The sequence below is a fragment of the Rattus norvegicus genome, chromosome 4 (genome assembly GCF_021556685.1).
Source record: "Rattus norvegicus strain SHRSP/BbbUtx chromosome 4, alternate assembly SHRSP_T2T, whole genome shotgun sequence".
NCBI lineage: Eukaryota > Metazoa > Chordata > Mammalia > Rodentia > Muridae > Rattus > Rattus norvegicus.
Window position 1 is genome coordinate 97,063,002 of NC_141537.1, and position 20,911 is coordinate 97,083,912.

Genomic DNA, 20,911 nt, shown 5'->3' on the forward strand with positions numbered 1-20,911 from the left:
GGTAGGTAAAACCTCTACATAAGATGTTTTTCATGGGTGGAGATAGGAGGAAAGCAGTCAGAGCTCTATGCTAGAAAGAAATGACTTGCAGTGTCTGTTGAAAAGGGCCTTCTATGCTTAGGCATTAATTCATACTTATATCTTATAACCATGTCATTTCTGTTCTCTAGCAGAAAGAAATGACTCATGCTGGAAAAACAAGAATTCCATTCCTAAATTGCAAACTTTTCCTTCTGTAGGTTCATATGGGAAGGACATTGGGGTGAGCATCTTCTCTATTTGCAGCTGGCTTTTCTGGTGAGTAGAGAATCTTTTTATGACTGATTCATGTGTTAACCTTGACATACTTAGAGCATGCTGTTCGACTTGGATTTAGTGACTCATCCTCCAGGAAGTACTAAATACTTAACGATGTTTTTCCCTTGGTCTGACTTGATAAAGGGTCAACATGGGCAGAAGGATAGGTAGATTCAACAGTCTCCTATTTGGAGTTGTGAGCAGAATTCTAGGATGATACTTCAGAAAGACCTTTTTACGAAGAAGAGTGAACAGAGGCTCAGTTTTGTCCAAGTTCATAGACTTGCTTGGAAGCAGCTCCAGGACTCCCAGTCTAGCTGCAGGTGCCAGCAACTACAGCCTCGACTTACATGGTGCAGACTGCAGCATCTATATAGAAGGGCACCCTGCAACAGTGAGCTGTCTGTTCTGCCTAGTGTGGGAGCCACCAGTCATACATGGCTCTTGAGCACTGAAAATGTACCCAGTGTTACTAAGACTTTGGCTGTGTTGCTTGCCTTCCCACAATTTAAATTTTAAATGTATGTAATTATATGTCTGTTATCAAGACATAATGAGTTCTAGCCTCATGCTCCTCACTGTGGTCTAGTGAGAGGCTGAACCCTCTCCCTTTTAAAGGGTAACTCCCAGTGAGGCTGGACTAAGGCTCTCCGAGGCCCCCATGTTGGGTGCTTTTTGACTAGTCCTGCTTTCTACTTATCATAATGACATGTCTGTGCCTCTGTTTCCTCATTTGTCAGCTGAGATTAATACCTACCCTGTCCCTCCCAGAGATGTTGGGAGAAACTTGAACTTAAAAAATCATGAGAGACCCAACAAGCAGTTGAAAGAGTCAGATGCAGATATATGCACCCAACCAGTGGACAGAAGCTGCTGACACCTGTAGTTGAATTAGGGAAAAGCTGGAGGAAGCTGAGGAGGAGGGCGACCCTGTAGGAGGACCAGCAGTCTCAACTAACCTGGACACCCGAGATCTCTCAGACACTGGATCCCCAACCAGGCAGCATACACCAGCTAAGATGAGGCTTCCAACACATATACAGCAGAGGACTCCCCGGTCTGGGTTCAGTCAGAGAAGATGCACCTAATCCTCAAGAGACTGGAGGCCCTAGACTAACAAATAAGAAATAAAAAATAAATTAAAAAAAAATAAAAAAGTCATGGGAGGAGCTTCCTTTATAGCTCTTTTATTTTCTTTTCAGAAATATTCTGTTGTGTCTGGAAGCATTTTGGTTGGGTACTAGATAGGTTTTCTTTCCTCTTAAGACAGTGTAGTGGGATGTACTCGATTGTTTCCAGATGGTTGTCATTGTGGGACCAGAGACTCAAAGCTCTTAGCTCTTGTGAAACATGAGCTGGGAAGACAGTAAGTTCAGACTAACACTGAAGTAGGTAGGTATTCTCTAACCTGTCACCCCAGTGAGCTGTTTTGTCTAAGAAACCAAAGCAGATGCTCTTCTTCTGAGGACTTTCTTAGGGTTTCTAGTGCTCTGACAAAACAAAAGCAGCTTGAGGAAGTAAGGGTTTGTTTCAGATTATAGCTTTTATAGCCTGTCAACTAGGGAAGTTGGGGCAGGAACTCAAGATAGGAACCCAGAGACAGGAACAAATACAGAGGCCATGGAGGAATGCTACTTACTGATGCCATGGAGGAATGCTACTTACTGATGCCATGGAGGAATGCTACTTACTGATGCCATGGAGGAATGCTACTTACTGATGTGCTCCTCATATGACTTGTTCAGCCTGCTCTCTTATATCATCTAAAACTACAGTGGGCTATAACCTCCCATATTAATTATTAATCAAGAAAATGCCCCCACAGGGCTTGCTGACAGGCTGGTCTGGTGGGGGCATCTTCTCAATTAAGGTTCCCTCTTCCCCTTTTCTTTCTTTGGCTTTCTGATCTTTAGCCTTGCTAAATCTCAATTTCAATGTCTGGTGCCTTGTTTTCTTCAGTAAGTAAAACTCTGGTGTCAATGTCGATATGGCCACAGTAGTTCTCAGACTTTTATTCTAAGACAGGAACTTTAGCTGGTAGGGCACAGCATCAATCAGTAGACTCCACTTGCTTCAGGAATGTGCCATTCAGTTTTGACAAGACGGCTTCCTCTGCAGCAGCAAGCTGGGATCAGGGAGGTAGCTACATTAGTACATTTGCAATGTTTGCTCTAAGCAGAAGGTACTATAATTGAAACAGCATCTGTGGGAACCTTGGACTGTTGCTCAGTGTGAAGTGGTATAGCTATGGATGCTCCTGGATACACCAGGAATATTACTTTATTACACCAGATACCACTTGATATCATGGTTTATGGGTTTGGAGAGCTTTTTTAATTTTTTAAATGGCACCATCAAAAGTTGTAATGTGTGTCACAGTGACAAAGACATTAGCATTCAGTCTTTGTGTTCCATTTCTATAGGTTTTGAAAAATCTGTAACCTCTATTCACTACTCTAGTTTTCTACATGACAGTTACATAGCTTTGGAAGCACTCCGTTCTCTGTTTCATCCTCCCTCAGCTCCTACCACAACAACCACTAGTGTTTTCACTGTCATAGTAGTTAAACTTTTCCAGAATGTTCACTAGTTGAGATTGCTATAATGTATAACCTTCCAAAATGGTTTATTTTCTTTAGTAATATGCACTGAATATTTATCACCTCCTGAAGGTTTGGCAATTATAGACAAACTTTACAGACATCCATGTGCACATTTTTGTCTAAACAGAAGTTCTCTGTTCATTTGGGTAAATGCCAGAGGACACACTTACTGAATTGAGTGGTAGGGCTTTTTTTACTTTTGTGAGAAGTTACAAAGTGTTTCCAAAGTGTGTGGGACACTTTGCACATCCGTCATTAGCTCCCGTGGCCCTGCATCGATCGTCATTGGCATTTGTTAGTGGTGTTGTAAATTTGGACCATTCTAGTAGGTATGCAGTATATCAGACTGGTTGTTTTCTTATTGTTGAACGTATTCAAGTGCTTGAGGACCAAATCCAGGGCATTGGACCCACCAAGTTACTTACTGCTTACTTTTTTTAAAGATTATAGCTTACTGCTGATTTTTAAGGATTTTCCCCCTCTTTTTGATTAATAGGTCTTTATCAGAAGTTTTTTTTTTTCTTTTTTTGCAAATATTTTCATTCTGCCTGTGGTTTCTCTTTCCGTTTCCATGGCATGGTCTTTAGCAGGGCAGAAGATTTTTGTTTTGCCTTTTCATTTTAATGAAGGGAAGGAAGCTTGTCGGTGCTCTTTGACTGGATCACTTTTCAGTTATTTCTGAGAAGCCATGATGCACCCATCCCACCCCCCAATCCGGTGGTCACTTATTTTCCTGTTGCTGTGGTGAAGAGGTTGCGATGGCAGGAACTCTAAGCCGCTGATCACATCAGTTCCAGAATTTGGAAGAGAGAGCAGTGAGTGTATGTGGAGAACACAAACAGTCCAGATCCCACCCCAGGAGGTGGTGCCATCTGCAGGGAGCAGGTCTTCCTACTTCAATGAACTCAATCAGGACAGCCAAGATAATTCCCCATAGATATGCCCAGAGCTCCTTCTCCCTGGCAATCTCAGATTCTGTCAAGTTCTCAATTGGTATTAACCATTATGATACCCAAGTATTCCCACATTCTCCTAGGGTAGCTTCCGGTTTTTAGTTTTTAGTTTTACCATTTGTCATCAGTCTTGAATTCTTGTGAAGGTTCTCTGGCTTGGTTTTTAATGATTTTGTTGGGAAGATTCTCCATGCCATAGCCTTTGTTTACTTTCTTGTCAAAGATTAGCATTCAGTACTTAGGAGAATCTGTTCCTGACTCTCTTTCATGTTCAAACTACACTTTTGGCAGGAGCATGCTAACTTGATTACTATAGCATTCTGAGTCTTGCAGTCAGACTCAGTCCTCCAAAGTGGTTCTTTAATAGTGATTCGACTATTCCAGGTCTTTTGCTTCTCTGTGAACACCTCAGAGTGAGTTTATTAATTTATAAAGTGATTCCATAGATTTGGGAATGATAAGGATCAAGTTGTGAAGAATTGCAGCCATAAGATCACTACTGTTTTCTGTCTATATACATGGACTGTTTGTTTATTCAGTTGTTTGGTTCATTTCATCAGAATTTTGTAGTTTTTCTTACATAATGTTTATAGCTCAACATTTCATTTTGTGAGGTGCTAATACAAGTTTTAATTTGAAATCCAACATGATCATTGCAAATATGTATATATGTGTGTATATGTATATGTTGCATGCAACATATATAAAGTTGGTTTGTATCTAGCAACCTTCCTTAGATCACATACTAGACTGGAGACAAGTTTTGTTTTTTTTTTTTCAGATATATAGATGATCATGACACCTGTGAACAAAGCTTTATTTTTTCCCCATTTATGTTTTACATTTGTGTGTGTATGCATGCATGTGCACATGTGTACACATACACACAGGCTTACATTTGAAGGTCAGAAGACAGTTCTGGGGTGTCAGTTCGTTCTCTCCACCATCTTGTTTCTGGAGATAGAACTTAGCCTGTCAGCCTTGGTGGTAAGCATCTCTACGTCTCATAGGTTCCTGTTTTATTTTGTGTTTGTCTTTCTGGTTGTGTTAACCCTTTAAACACAGTGCTGAAAGCAGTGGCACTTTGCCATCAGATGAATGGATTTTGAAAATGTGGTTTATATAAAGGGTAGAATTTGATTTTGCTCTGAAGAACTGAAAGAAACCAGATTCAGAAAGACAGATTCTGCACGTGTTCTCATATGCACAATCTAGATTTAAGCTTATATATAAATATATATACACATACCTATGTAGGATGTGAAAATAGGGGACTATTAAGGAAAAACAGTACATGTAAAGGAAAGAGAAGAAACAAGAAAGAAAAATAAAGAGGAAAGAAAAAGAGGGGATCCGCTAGAGAGACAGCCCCCAAGTGAGTTAAGAGCTCTCTTACAGAACCTGAGCTTGGTTCCCAGCACCAACTGCCTGTAATTCTAGCTCCAGGCAATCTAACACCCCCTTCTGGACTACACACACACACACACACACACACACACACACACACACACACACACTCTAACCCTCCCCCCCCAAACCAAAACTGAGATCTTTCATAAGAAAAGCCACGGGGAAAGGATTCGCTGACCTTTTATGATTTTAGGAACACTTTGTGTTTAAAACATTGTGTTCACTACCATTAAACATCCTGTTAACTGCAGTTTTTAGGTATTCTTGTTTTTATTTTTGGAGAATTTTAGTGGGCAGGTAGTTTGTTTTTGTCTTTTTAGATAGAGTTTCACAGTCCTTGCCCAGTTTGTCTTGGCGCTCTCATAGCCTAGGGTTGCCTTGAAGTGTGTGGCCTTTCTACTAGAGTTCCCCAACTGCTGGAATTACGGCATTCACTCCACCCAGCTGGTTGTGGGATTTTTATACCCATCCTATGTCAATCAGAGGATGCTTATTTCCAGTTGACAGAGTTTTTAGAAATGTTGGGTTTTTCTAAGCGCCTTTACTGCTGAAAACCAAACATGTTATCATGGTTTATCTGTCAGAAGCCTATTTTATATTACATAATTATATCACAAGAATATGTTCTGACACAAGCATAAGCCTTTTTGTGACTAATACTGTTGTTATCTTGACAACTTTGTATTCTAATTTTATAACATTATTTGTAACAAATCTGTTCTCTATTATAATCATTGAATTAGTGTTGATTGGCTACTGCATATTCTTCCCATTAACAAAACCAGAGATCTCAACACTGAACATCAGATATTTGTATATTTCATATGGGCAAAGTACAGAAGCTGTGCAGGCATGTTTCTGCAGAAGCCAGTCCCCTAATCTTTTTATTTTCTTAATTGACGTAAAAAGTTCAGAAAAGCCTGCATTGTAAGTTATAGGGTGACCTGCAATTCTTTAGCAAACCCCAGAGTGTCCTGGTCTGACTCAGAAAACTCCATAACCAAAATGTTAGCCCAGTGTCAAGCTCTCCTCTCCAGGTTTTGCCTTAAGAGAGGCCGTGATGTGTTCCTTTGATGATGAATTTTGTTCTACTTCGGTTACTAGAGAGGAAGGGTGGAGGAAGGAAGTGGAGGGGAGAGGAGCTGATGTTGTTCTGCTGGAGGAAGCAAAGGCAGAGCAGGACAGATGGACATCTAACTAAAGTTAGGGTCTTTAGAGTTTATGTTTGATTTTGAAAGTCTCTACATTCTCTTGCTAATTGCCTATTCCTCTGCATCTTTCTTCAATTTCTCTCATTATTCATTTCTTGTAAGTTAGCAGTTTTACCATTTTTGCTTATAATTAATGTGTTTAAACTCCAATTAAAACAGAGAGCTGTACATCATATTTTACTCTGTTGCTTAAGACTTCTAGGTTGATATGCAAAAAATACCAATTTAGGAATACCACACGGTTCCCATTGAGAGAATCCTAGAGAATCCAAGTTGTCTTTAGTTATAGTTTTCCATATTTCCAGACACTCGGAAAGTTAAGATACTATTCTTACCAAATGCAAAACCAGCATTTGTAATACTAAATGTCAGGGCCCTCATCCTCTGGATATTTCTTCTTCCTCATATTTCTATTTCCCATTTTTTTTCCTAAAAAATCATAGATTTGGTGTTGCTCTATCTTAGCCAAAGAGTGTATGTTTTGAGGCTGGTGCATTTGTTGCATATGGGAATTTCCTAGGTTTGTAGTCCAAGGTCATTTTTTCACATCATGTTGGGCTGTGCTACATGCTTCTAGGGATGTCAGGTGGGGTGGGTGGTGGGCTCACTGTTTTGCGGTTGTGGATTCAATGTGACTGGTCGCTTCCAATGCTCCTGCACCTGCACTCCTGTCATGGTACACTACAGCCTTGAACTATGGGCCGAGATAATCCCCTTCTCCCTTAACCTGCTTTTGTCAGGGCTTTGTTACATAGCATCAGGAACATAAACTAAGTGTGTGAGGGGTGTTTACAGCAAAGTGAGGGACCTTGTAGGTTTCAGGGACTATCTGATGATATCATTAGGTAGAGGCTAGTGGTCTGCTAAGAAAACTTTTCATAATCACGAGGTTTTGACACATGGGTAGACTATGAATGGGTTTCTGGGAGATTGAAAATAGGACAAGATGGTTTCAGTCTGGTCTGTAACATGTAACTCTCCAAAGTCAAGAAGTTCAGTCAGTTGGCCTTGTAGAATTCTGGCCATACTCGTGCCTTTTGTTTTTCTCTCTGGAAACTTGCTTATGACTTCATAAAGTTGTTGTAAGGATAAAGTAAACGATGGCTATAAAGCACTTCCCTCAGGCTGACGTGCGTGAGTGCAGTGCCACAGGGGACTTGCACACAGAGGCTGCTGCTTTAGCGGCGTGCTCCATCCAGTTCCTTCCAGATGCTCTCCCACCTTCCCTGACATCACCTTCCCTAGATCAGTACTTTAACCTATTTTCATTATTACATGAGGAGAAAATTTAAAGAAATTTGAGTTCAATGACTTACATGGAAATGCCTCTCCTAAAGATGAATTTCATACTAAAAGAATAAGTTGTAATCGAGTTGGGCTGTGCTCAGGAAGGCAGTAGACCACAGTGATGCCTATGACTCCTTGTGTCTTGTCCTGCCAAGAATCAGTTCACTCCATAATACTTCCCATATCTCTAAGGCTTGTTCATGCTATCCACTTTGTCCTTCTGAAGCTCATCTCATACTGCCTCATAATCCTTCAGTTTCTCTGCCAGGACAAGGCTGCTTCCTGCCTAGTAGGCCTCTGGAGGCTCTTCCTTCCATCTGCCTCCAGGGCTCACTCACCCATTCAGAACTGGCTGGTTGAGCGTCTGATATATAGAGAGCTTTAAAACAGGGCCACACCTAAGGACACACACAAGGGAGCAGTGGGAGAGGGGTTAACACTACCTAGACTGGAGCAGAGGATGTGACTGGGTGTGGAGGCCACCTAGGGCAGAGCTGTCCTATAGGCTGTGAGGGACCTAGACCTTCAAAGGTACAATGTAGCACTGCTCATTTCACTTTGATTAGGTTTCGTGTATGTGAGTTCAGGTCCTTATGTCTATGTGGCAAACACTGCACCCACTGACTGGCCATCTACTCAGCCCATTTTGCCGTGCTTAGAATATGATCTTAATATGCCGCTTTTGAAGAAACATTGGTTCCAGAGAAGAGGTGCAAGAGCATAATGCGCCCAAGTCCAGTGCCAAAAGCATTGTAGAGTCAGTGCTTTTCACATTTGGTAGAGAGTGGTGTGGCTGGCTAGAAAACAGGGTGGGACTAAGCATGCCTGACTAGCGAGAGTGTGGAAACTAAGTGGTTTTACAGGGATGTCTTGAGCAGCTTGCCTCTCATTTCTCCATCGGGCTTCATTATCAGTGTCCTGTGTCCCACACATGGGTCTACCTTGTATTCTGTGTCCTTCTGTGACTTAGCCATCTTTTCCACTGTGGACTTGTGCATGCTTTTCAACTGTAGCACTAGTTCCTTGGTATGTTGGACTGGATGCCCCGTGGGCACCTTCATATTGGCTCACTTTTCTGATCACCTAGACTTGGACTCTTGGAATGGCACGAAGCCTCTTATTCTGTGAGGAAAGCATGGCAGGGTGGGCAGAACTGCTCCGACACTGTCTGTATTCACTCCAGTAATGCAAATATTCCTCCTCCCTCTCTGTGCTTTCTTTCTTTCCCACACCTGTTTTCCTGTTTTTCCCCTCCTTTTTCCTCTCTTTCCTTTTTTAAAAACAATATTTATTAAGCCAAGAACTATACTCCTTTCCTCACATGGGTTATTTCATTAAATACTCACAAAAATCTGTGAGATAATAGCATCAGCATCACTCCAAACTCTGTATTGCAGGGAACTAAGGACCAAATGGATATGCAGTTCATAAACTACATAAACTCACATAGTTTAGCACTAGCGTCAAGGTTTTGTCCATCACCCTGCCTCATGAGCAACTTAGGCACTCGGCTGGGATATGCATTGATCTCTTCCCCTTCTCCCTTCTCTGTAGTCTCAGAGCTGACTTGTTTTAATCTTCCCACAGCACATATATGACCCTGTCACTTCAGAGTCCTGTATTAACATTCCCCACTCCTGGCTGTGTTTTCTGCCATTCCCCAAATTAGCATCCACCCCACCATGTCCTAGCCATGTTTTTGGTTTTTTTTTTTTTTTTTTTTTTTTTTGCCATTTTGAAGACAGTGATTTATAGAAAACAACATGGCTTTGAAAGCCTGGGTTCTGCCCTAGAATTTCTTCTTGTCTTTGTTACCATAAAAGGTAGTTCATTTCTCTGAGTTGTTCATCTGTTCATTAGTGGGTATTTACTGCATGTTTTCTCCTGCTGGTCCTGCATGAGCAGTGTGAACATTCAGAGCTCCCAGACTGGCCATTTTTCACCTTTGAATTCTTGTTGGACTGCATTGGGTGGCCTGTGTGGACTACACTTTACCTGGTGCAGGGTGCTCGTTCCTTGTGTGCGGGGTCATGTGTCACAGCCCAAGTATGGATGCTAGAAGTTCTCTGTGGATTCACTTCTCACCTCCTACCTTTATGTGGGTTCTAGAGATCAAATTGAGTTGACAAGCTTGTGCTATTGTGCGACAGAGCCACCTTACAAGCTCCATCTTGTCCTCTGGATGGCTGAACTAAAAAGCGCTGTATTCATTGCAGCTCTCTGGACACTTCTCATTAAACAGAATTATGTCATTTATGTGGGAATTCAGCCATTTTTGCTAAGTCCTTTAAAAAGCAGGTGTTTTGCCAAGTGTAGTCCATAAACCCTGACTTGTCTCAGATCCTTTCAGGGAGCAACAAGGTGAGATGTGTTTCTATAATAATATTAAGATATTTCTTGGTGTTTTCACTTTGTTGACATTTGGAATATGCTGCAAAAGACATGAAATAAACTTCTATTGCTTAATTATTAGTCAAGGCAGTAGTCACATGCCTTACAACTTTATGTTCAGAGTGAGGAAAAAAATGTTACTTAAGGGTGTCCTTTGATGCAATGGAAGTTATTTAACTAAGCCTCATTTCAAAACATTTCTTTTTAATCTGCCATGTGACACAGTAAAGAATAAAGCTCTCCTGACCTCAAGCCTGGCATCTCGGGGAAACACTCTGATTTTGTTGCATGCTTAACTAGCCACATTTTTTTTATTGGTTTCTCTAGTGGTCTGTCCAATGTGCCACAGGCTTGACTATGGGTAGCAAAGCACTAGAAAGGATCCTATCAATGTTTTCTTGCCTGTCAGTACCACCGTCCCAGCCACAGTGATGTCCATAGTTGAACAGCATTAGAAGAGTCAGCCTTTACTGAAGCATTCAGTGAGTGAAGCTTTTTGTTTTGAGACTGGATAATAATAATATATTAAGTAGATTCTTTAATGTTTTAGTCTCTCAAACCTTCTGACACTTAAAAATTGTGGGTTTTTATTTAGCTTAATCTGTTGACTTAGATACTAACTGTTGGCATAGAAGAGACTGAAATTGGAAAGTTTAAAAATGTTTCATAAATGTTTATAAGGATTCTCCTGGGGCCCCACTCACAGACAAAAAAACTATAGGCAATTAAGAAATGCTGAGAGTGAGAGAAGTCTTCCTTCTCAGGGATGAGTCCCAATTCCTTCCCCCAAAACAAGTGGTCAGCCTTGAGTTGTGTGTGTGTAGTATGCTAATGAGATAATTTACTGTAGGCAGCTCTTAGGTAGCTTCAGCTTGGGGGTTAACTAAATAAAACAATAAAACACAGCACTATGGGAAGAATAGTTGGCTGTGGTAGAAGTCCTAACATGCCACATGTTTTGGGGGGAAAAGGTTACAGCAACTGGTGATTTTAATCAGCCAGCCATGCTTGTGTAATGAAGCCGCCATAAAAACCCAAGAAGAGAAGTGTTTGGAGAACTTCCTGTCAGTTCCTGGAAAGAGCGTGATAGTTCCTTATCTCTTTCCACAGGCTCTGTTGTAGCTCTCCATCCCTTCATCTGGTCTTCATCTGTGTCCTCTTTAATATCCTCATAAATAGACCAGGAATGTTCTCTGAGTTCTGTGAACTGCTCTAACAAATTAACGAACACAGAAGATGGGGGTTCTGAAAAACCTGTTTCTGGCCATTCAGTCAGAAGTATGGGTAAAAAGTACCGGGGTGTTTTTGCCTGGAGCCTGACATCTTAGGGAATGTGCCTTAAGTATGGTATAAACGGTTACCCAGATAGACAGTATCAGAGTTAAGTCAAATTGAAGGGCACCCAGCTGGGATCCAGCCTGCTTGCTGGTGCAGACGAGACCTGTACACATTTGGTTGCAGACATCTGGGTAGACTATTGAGAAAACCAGGATTGATTTTCTCCCCTGTATTTTCTGAGCCTTGTTTTTTATCCCTAGTATCACGAAAGAAAGAGGCTCCTTTTGTGCCTTGGTTGATCAGGAAGGACAGCAGCTTTTGTCCTACCTAGTGTGTATATCCTTCTCCTACCTGTACCCACAAGCCATGGGCGATGGAAGCTAATGGCAAACAAGAGCCCTAAGTCCCAGGTCAGCTCACCGCAGTGGAAGCACCAGCACCATGTGCTCGACGTCTTTATGTGAAGATGAAGCTGGAGACCGGGATGTAAAGGTGAAAGACACTGAGGGCAGGGGGCACATAGGGGGAGTCAGCCATTGGCCATAACTCTGAGGCTAAAGCTTTCTAGTCAACGATGTGCGCACACATGGTATGTGGCCCTGGAGCTGGACTGATTTTTTTTTCATTGCCCCACCCATTTTCAAGGTTCAAACCTCTTCTGATAAACTATGAAAAGTTTAGCTGGGAATTATTTGAGTAAAATCAATTTGGGAGAATTTTCCAAAATTCAGAACTAAAAAGGGGACTTTTCAAAAAAAAGGGGTGAGGGAACTTTTCTGCACAAGCCACCAACTGCTACTTGGGCTTCCTCAGCCTTGCCTTAAATCAACTAATTTACCTCTATAAAAAGTCTGATAATTATAACAGTTGCTTTGAGCTGTAGACTCGAGAGGTATCCAAGCTAAATTATCATGCAGTCAGCAAACATTGTTAATGCCTGCCTTCTGTTTTGTATACTTTGCGGTTACACTGCAAGACCAGGTTGAAATGGGATTCACTGGAAAGTACTGACCAGTGTGCCTGCACTGTGGTAGAATACTCAGGAAATAGACTGTTTCAGTTGTTACTGTTGCATCCAAGTTTAGAACTTCTTGAATTAGCGAGAATTAACCAAGAGGAGGGAGAAGAGATACCTAGTGTGCCAGCCCAGCCAGGCAGGGAACGTGTCTCTGTGGACCGGAGCCTAACGTGCCTGTCTATAGCACAGTAGTGTATGGTTCCACAGAGCATTCATTCTTGGGAGGCCTTCAGACATTAGGAACAATGTCCATGTTTAGTAAGGAAATGGATGTATTTTGTCAAGAAGGCACCCTGAACAAAAAAAAGGAAAAAAGTGAAAAGGAGAACACTCATGTTCTCATGGACACAAAGATGTTCCCTTTAAAAATTGGCCACATGTTAAATTGTGAGCATATAGTTCATAAAAATTGTCAACACTAATAATATAATCTCTAAAGAAAAGCAGTAGAGAGCAGAGCCAGTTTCCATTATTTTATTAAGTTCTGAACTTGAATTGTATACTGACGTTCTTATGAATGCAGATTCATATTTTCATGTAGATGGGAGCTTGTGTTTGACTCTGTTGGTCTGTCTTTACATCTGCCCTGGTTGTATAATGCCCTTTTCCTAAGTCCTCATGCTCCAAGTTCTTCTTGAAATGGCAGTAAAATAAACCCCACCCTGGTAAGTGGCTATTGGTTTAACTTTTCACCTAAATTTAAATATATCAAAAAGCAGTATAGTTTCTTGTTACATGTAAATTAGGTAAGTAAAGCAATGGTTAACATTTGAAGCACAGTGAGAAGCATATGACATATATTATACAGTGAAAATTGTAAGACAAACATTCAGATAGTTGAATCCCTACATGGTTAAACAGAGTTTTAATGTAGGAAAACATTTAGACCCCAAGAACCTCAGTGTCTTAGTCTCTAAAATGGGTACAGTTGTTTTGTGTCCCTGAGGTGGTTTGTATCCCTTGTACCTGTCACAGTGACCATTGTAAAGGCTGGTTCAGCACTCAGTGGTTGGCAGAAGGAAATGAAAGAAAACAGCTCTCATTGGTGGATGAATGATTCCATTGGTGGATGAGCAGCTGCTCTAGACTGAGAAAGCCCAGAGGCTCCTGCATTAGGTAGTATAAATACATCCTGAGTATGTCATATTTATCCAGTCAGTTGCAAGTTTGCTAAGCAAATGTTCCTAAAATTGTAAGCCTTGTCATTTCATGAATATGAAGGCTAAACATACCAGAAAAGCAAACAGACCAGTCATGACCCTAAAAAGCTAAGGGTTATATCATGGAGGAGGCAGCTGCTCTCTTTACTGTCGTTAAAGGTCCGTGCTTGTCCCAGCCCATTGATCCACCCTTTTGGTTGTATTACCTTTTAATTTTTAACTTCTCATTGTCAACAAATGGCTATCACAACCTTTTAGCTAGTTTCAAAGAACCAGTAATACGCTCCTATTTTTGATGAGGACATAGAGTCCTTCCCTGTGTCCTCTCCAGGTATCCCTTCAGGTCTCATTGAGTTGACCTCAGCTTGGCCACCCATCCAAAGCTCCCAGCATCCCTACAGGAACCCAGGCTTTGTCATCAGGGACACTCTGGGAACTTTTTGGGAACTGTCTGCCGAGTGACCAGTAATGGTACTACACATAAATCAGTGGAGGAAAAAGAAAAAGCAGTGATTGGTGTACACTGGACAGGATTTTTCTGTGAGATTCTGCTATCCATGTTAAGGCATTCAAGAGTTTACAAGCCCTGAGTTGAGGGTTCTGTTGGTTTTAAGCCTAGGAGGAACACTGGAAAATGTCTCTGTTGTGTATGTCGTTTTTCATCCCCACCCCTGCCTTTTAAAAAGTTCAAAAAAGTATTTATGAATGTCTTCTGGGCTGGATTTACAGGAGATTCTGAGTCATTTAACCATATACTGATCCTCTCTGCGAGAGTGGTTGGTACCTGTGAACCTGTTCTTTAGTCCTTGCCTTAAATTGTTTCCATTTACTTATTCTTTTACATTATTATACATGTATGTGTTTTGACCACACTCAAGCCCTTACCCTCCTACCCCTTCCTGTGCCCTCTTCTTTCTGCTGCTCATCCCTTTCATGTCGTAGTATCTTCTAATGACTCACAGAGTTTAATTAGGGTTGCTTAAATAACCACAGTTGGGGGTTATTTACCAGACCATGGGCAAGTTACTAGTGGTATAGCTCTCAAGAAAATGACTTCCCCGTCCCTGGCAACCATTAACCACATTAGCTCCTCGGGGCACAGTAAGGCCTCATGAGCGTTGGTGGATCCAGCCTTGTTCAGGTCATGAGCAGGTAACCACAGCTGCTGTGAGCTCCTGAGTCGAATGGTCACGGCATGCATAAAAGACAGCATGTCACAGCTCTCCTGTCCTCCAGCTCTCAAGTGTTTTCCTACCACTCTCCCCTGAATCTAGAAGGGCTTCACTGCCTTTCTTTCTGCATAGCGAAAGGCTAGAGGAATGAAAGAATTCACATAGGGAAATATTTGGGAGTTAGTGTTAGGCATCTGAAATGTTTTAACCTTGAATAATGCCAGAAATACATCAAAACTGGCCAAAGGACTATGAACACATTAATTACTCACCCAAGCCCTGTGAGGAGGAGAAGAAAATGTACACTACTATTTGGGCAGACAGTTGTTTGAGAGTATTTGCAGTGAAGCTTTGTAGAAGAATACAGGGATGTGAGGGTCGCTCAAAAAGTCACCAACCCTTGGTTTATGTTGGCTGCCTGGGCTAGGTGTGCAGAGAGGGAGGAAGAAAGGAAGCCATTTGCAGACCAGGTAGCAGCAACCCTGGAATTCCGTTCAGAGTTAAATTGTGTTCATAGGCCAGATGTCTGACTTTAAAAAAGGAGAGCAAGAAATAAGTTCTGTGGGGACATACTAACTCGAGTAATACTTCTTTTGTGATACTTCTTTTGTAATTCATATTTACTGTTTTCATTTGGACGTACTACCCAAAAGCTTAAATTCCTATATGGTTAGAGGATCCATATCACAGACAAAACTACTGGTGAGGGAGGGTACCATGCCACAGAGAGGACCAACAGTGAAAGAGGATACTGCATCACAGACAGAACCAGTTAAACATTAAAGAAATTTCATAAATAAAAGTCCACCAAGACTAATGCATAATTTGTTACATTGTACATGTCGAGGAGATCACTGGACAGAAAAAAGCAGTGTCTTTTATTTTTGTTATATGCAGTGTTTGCATGTGATCAGATCTTTGAACTGTGCTGTGAGTTCTCAAGTGATTCAAAATTAAGAAATAGTCTGTAATTTAAGCACAAGTCCTTTTCTGTTCCCATTAGCTCCCAAATAATTGACACAAAGACCTATTAAGTTTACTGACAATCTGTAAGCCTAGGCTAGGCGGGCTCTGAGTTGTTCTACCCCTCTCTGGCTATTTCTCAGCCACATGGTTCTTTACCTTCAATCTCAGTCTGCCCCTGGTTTGCTCTGCTCCATGTGTGTCCTTATGGTGAATCCCTTGGCAACCTGCTTTTATCACGTTGCCTCATGGTCACCTCTTGATATTTCTGTGGGGTCTCTGTCTTTTCCTCTCCTCCCTAGGACCCCTGGCTGGGATCACAAGTCTAGCCTTCCTATCGCCTCTGCCCAGCCATATGTTGATCAGCTCCTTATGAACCATTCGGATGATTAAAGAACATTCTTTATACAACATTGATATAGGAGATGGTTCAATAATCATGGTAAGGCTAGATCTCCAGACACAGGAATCAGCATCTGAATATACAGTGCACAAGACCAACCCCCACTACAATATCTTGTTTGAGGGCCAGCAAAATGGCTAAGTGGATAAAGGCTCTTGCTGCCATGTCTGGTGTGAGTTGGATTCCCAGGACCTATGTGGTAGAAGGGCAGAACCCACTCCCTCATGTTGTTCCTGACCTCCACACGTGTGTTATGGCATGAGTGTACCTCCCCACCACAGTAAATAAATGCAATAAACATTTTTTAAAAGAATGCCTTATCTTTATGAAAGAATCCCAACATCTCAACTTTTAAAAGCTACAGAAAGATTACGCTTCAAGAAATAGAGAGGTGAGGGGCTAGAAACCTGGTCCAGCGGTTAAGCATCCTAGCTGCTCTTCCAGAGGAATCAGGTTTACTTCCCAGCACGTACATGGCAGCTCACAACTGCCTATAACTCACGGTCTAGAGGATCCAACACCTTCACACAGACATACGTCCAGGCAAAAGACCAGTGTACATAAAAATAAGCCATTTTAAAAGAAAGAGGAAGGGATGAACCAGGTAGGTGGTCCAGACCTGTGTTCCCAGCACTCAGCACAGGCTCAGGTGGATGTCAAGTCCTAAGCAGACCTGAGCTGTGAAGACCCTGCATTACAACAAACATAAAGGATAGGGAGGGGCAGTTGGTGAGATGGTCACCAAGTACAGTACTTGCTGAACAAGCCTGCCCCCCTGAGTGCCACAGGCACACTTTGGCACAGCCCCCACCTCCCAGCAAAAATGAGTAAAGTATAAAAAGAAAACCAACTGGAAAAAGAAAAGACAATTGGCAGTTGCTCTAACTTGTTGGAGCTGACCGAGGCTGGTTAGGGAGGCAAACAAAGGGAAGTGAAAGACTGATGGGAAATAGTGGTCTCTGTGGGGTTCCTTTCTCTTCCACCCTGCACAGATGCCAGGGTAGAGTGGCTGTCCCTAGAGCTAACACTGCCTACTTAGTGTGTCCTCATCAATGGGACTCATTCACAAAGAGGAAACACTGCCCCTCTGAAAGGCACCCGTATCAGCCAAGCTGCCTGTACCCGAAAGGACCCACTTGGGAAGGGTTTGTGCTTGTTTCTAAAACTCCCCCTCCCAGGAGTTTTCTTAGTGTTCTAAAGTGTTTTCAGTGGCTGCTGGCCCCAAACTTCACTGAACCAAGCAACAGAAGTAGTGGAGCAGCCCACTTGGCCCTGAGATCAGAGCCAGCAGTGTTTAGAAATAACTGGAAGAGACTGTGCTACTAACCACAGACAGGGGGGCAAACAGGCGTATAATGTTTGAAGTAGCAAAGGCTTAAGGAAGACTGAAGAGACAGAAGACCAGTTGCCTACCAAACATTTTGAGTATAGCCATATTTTCCATTGAACTCATGTAATTTCTCTGCAAGTCAAGATGGCATTATTTATTTATCTTGGTTTGTTTGTCGTTTTTTAAATGAGAAACATTTTCATAATACTAACTGAAGCCCAGTTCAACAGAAAATATATCTGGCCGATTTATAATACCTGTGGGAAATGGAAGATGCTTTAGCAGGCAACGTGCTTGCCATGCAAGCATGGGGACCTAAGTTTGCAAATTCCAGCACCCGTGCAAAAGCCAAACAAAGCAGCACTGGTGGTTCAGGCAAGCAGACCCCAGAGCGTGCTGGCTGGCCAGTCTAGCCAAATCAACAAATGTGAGGTTTAGGCTGGAAATTGATTGAAGAAGACACTTGTTCTCAGCATCTCAGGTCACATGCATGTGCCCATATATAAGCATGTGTGCTTGCTCTGTCCCTCCCTCTCCACATGCATATAAACTAAATAAATTTTTTATTGAATGCTTATTCTTGTCAGGCTTCATTTCAGGCCCTGGGGTACAACACTGAACATACAGTCTGTTTGCTCATGGCACTTTCATTCCAGTGTGAGAGATGCATGTAAGTCAGTAGGTAGAAAGGAGAGAGATCATCAGGAGGTACTTTGACATAGCAAAGCAGTGTTGGGGAGGAGGACTCTTCTGAAGAAGCCTGGAGGACCTGAAGAAACCAGGTAGGCAGGAGTAGGTTATGGAGTCTGCTTATGGAGTAGCAGGAGTCTGCTTATGGTCCCAGTAGAAAGGTGAATATCCTTGAAGGCCTCAAGACTGGAACTTGCCAGTGATATTTGAAGAGAGCTCCATGTGGCTGGATAGAGGGCTAGGCTAAGGGGACCTCGTGGCCAAGGGATGGTCTTCAGTGAGTATGCTAAGGCCACCGAGACTTCTGAGCAACGTGAACAACCCTTTGCTTACTGGATGGAGACCAGAGTGAGGAGACAACGAGAATGAGGTCTTGATTCTGGAGAGGTTATGATAGTCATCTATGCAAGAGACGCTGGCTACCTTGGAGGGGCAAGAGTAGCTGAATAGATTCAGAAGGTATTCAGAAGCAGGAGTCACAGGACTTACTTATGAAACGAAGTAGAGTTTGGCTACCTTGGAGGGGCAAGAGTAGCTGAATAGATTCAGAAGGTATTCTGAAGCAGGAGTCACAGGACTTACTTATGAAACGAAGTAGAGTTTAACCTATGTTACTAGATGTGAGGTGATAAGAAAGGAGCGAGAAATGGTCATGTATGGAATCCCATGCCTATGATCTAGCCCCCTGAAAGGAAGACATAGGAGGATTGCAGTCAGCCATGGCTACATAGCAAGACACTGTATCAACAAAAATCCAAAGAGGAGAACTAAAGCCACCTGAACAGAATGATTATTTTCAACATAAAATCTTAACAACCTAGAGTGTGCCAATAAAACTGGAATTTTTAGAAAGCAAAAGAATTTTAACATACATTATCAGTGATAAATGCTGCTAAGCTGTACATATTTTATTTCCTTGGGGGAGGGGGTATCTCTCTTAAATTGCTTTAGTTTTTTTTTTCTTAAATAGTTGGATTTTTAGCATTTTCTCACTAAGCTCTAACAGTGTGTTAGACAGCATTGCTTTTTTTGTCAAATTATTAAAGCTCACATCCCCACTCATTCTTCTGACATTCTTCCTACCAGAGAACTAGAACTGGATAGCATTTGCTAAGCTTCCTGGGTAGATGCATTTGAACTAGGGTTTAATAACAGGCCTTTGGCACTTAATGGCTTGGAAGCTTTCTGCATCTCCTGTTGGAAAGCCATTTAGCCTGTTTTACATTTTACTCACTACCTGTTGTGTGGAAAGGGATATTCTTGAATAGTCTGCTGCTTTAGTTTACAGCCCTGTACCTTCAGCCCAAGTATATTCGACATCTTAGAGTCTAGGTCAACCCAAGCAGTTGTGTTGAGTACCTGGCTCTTAGAGGCTTCCCTGATAACCATTGTCTATGACAGGGTTTCAAAGTGAGGATGCTAAAGATTGCGGGTTACTCCATTGCTGCATGGTCTGCACTATAGTTCACGCAACTTAGGTTCTGAGTGCCTAGTAGTTCTTATAAGGCATCTCTCCCTTCTTGAACTCCTCACAGTAAGCTCTTTGCAACCACTGGAGTACCTAAGAATTCCTTTCCTCTTCTCATTAGTCCTGATCACACCATCCTCCTGGAAGCCTCCCATGAGCACTTGGGACTGGTACAGGCACTCAAAGTCCTGTGTCCTTACTACAGATACATTTAAGCCAGCACTGTTGTCATGTAACAGTGACCTGATTGAGTACCTATGATTTATTATAAACTTCTCAAGGAGAAGGCTTATATTTCTGTTCGGTCTTATATTACCAACATCTTTGTGCCAAGCACATAGATACCAGATATGCTTAGGTGGAGTATGAACCAACATGTTACAGACCTTCTGTCTCTACAGTGTATCTGCTGTTCCCTCTCCCTTCTCCTTGGGACATGATGACATTAGTTCTCTCAGTAGGGCTTATCCACTCCATCAGGACTGCTGCTCAGTTCTGTTGAGTCTTGGTTCATCCTGTAGGGTACTGGGGATTTTATAAAAAATAAACACAAGCCAGCCAAGCCTGCCAAAGTGACATAAATATCAGTTGGGACAGGTGTAGAAACCGAGAGCCTGTTATGCAGGGTGGGCGCCAAGTCCATCTGTATATACATAAGCTAAATACATTCTCTTATAACAAAGATTGAACAAGATGTGGCCTCATACACAGTTCTGAGATGAAATGACACACAGTCTTTACTGTATCAGTTGTGAGTCGTAGTTTTCCTTTTATATGTTGATCCAAATTCTTTTGTTTTCTTGCCCATTAATGTCAGTTGCTTCCTGTGAATTTTACTGGTTAGCAAACAGATATTTCACATTTCTGTGAGATCCTAACCATGTCCTTATGGGATATGCAGATGCACACACACATACATGACTTTTGAAGAATGGGTTAGATGTGAATTGCAGATAAAAGTACAACAGATATATTTACAGAAAAGCCTGGGTTGGTGCCAGGTGTTAAATATCTTGGGACACTCTGTACAATAGCATTGTTTAGCTAATGCAGACTTGGGGGTAAGGATGCTTCAGAATTGTCTCATGATAGGAGTGTGTTTACTATGTAACAAAGAACATAGAGTTAATGGAACTTTCACTGTGCTGCTCTTCCCATGAACGCTTGTCACTTAACTGTAGAACATTCTTTTATCTCTTTTTGAAACACTGAATTAGTATTATTCTACACAGTGCTAGACAGTGGGGAAATAGAACCACAAAAACAATGGACTCTCA

At 41.9% G+C, this 20,911-nt stretch overlaps 1 protein-coding gene across 12 annotated transcripts in view; it reads left to right on the forward strand.

Moving 5' to 3' along the window:
• Gng12 (G protein subunit gamma 12) overlaps window positions 1–20,911 on the forward strand; it is a 123,437-nt gene that overhangs the window by 24,815 nt on the left and 77,711 nt on the right. For 7 of the 12 annotated variants that reach the window (XM_087655530.1, XM_087655529.1, XM_087655535.1 and 4 more), the window contains one exon: window positions 240–297. The exons of 2 other annotated variants lie outside the window; for them this stretch is intronic. Coding sequence is in view for 3 of the 10 variants with exons in the window: in XM_087655526.1 (XP_087511652.1) it covers window positions 240–262 (23 nt within the window). In the remaining 7 variants the exon portion in view is untranslated. Of the gene's footprint in view, window positions 1–239; window positions 298–20,911 lie in introns of those variants that run through there. 3 more of the 12 variants (XM_087655528.1, XM_087655527.1, XM_087655526.1) reach the window with 1 other exon arrangement.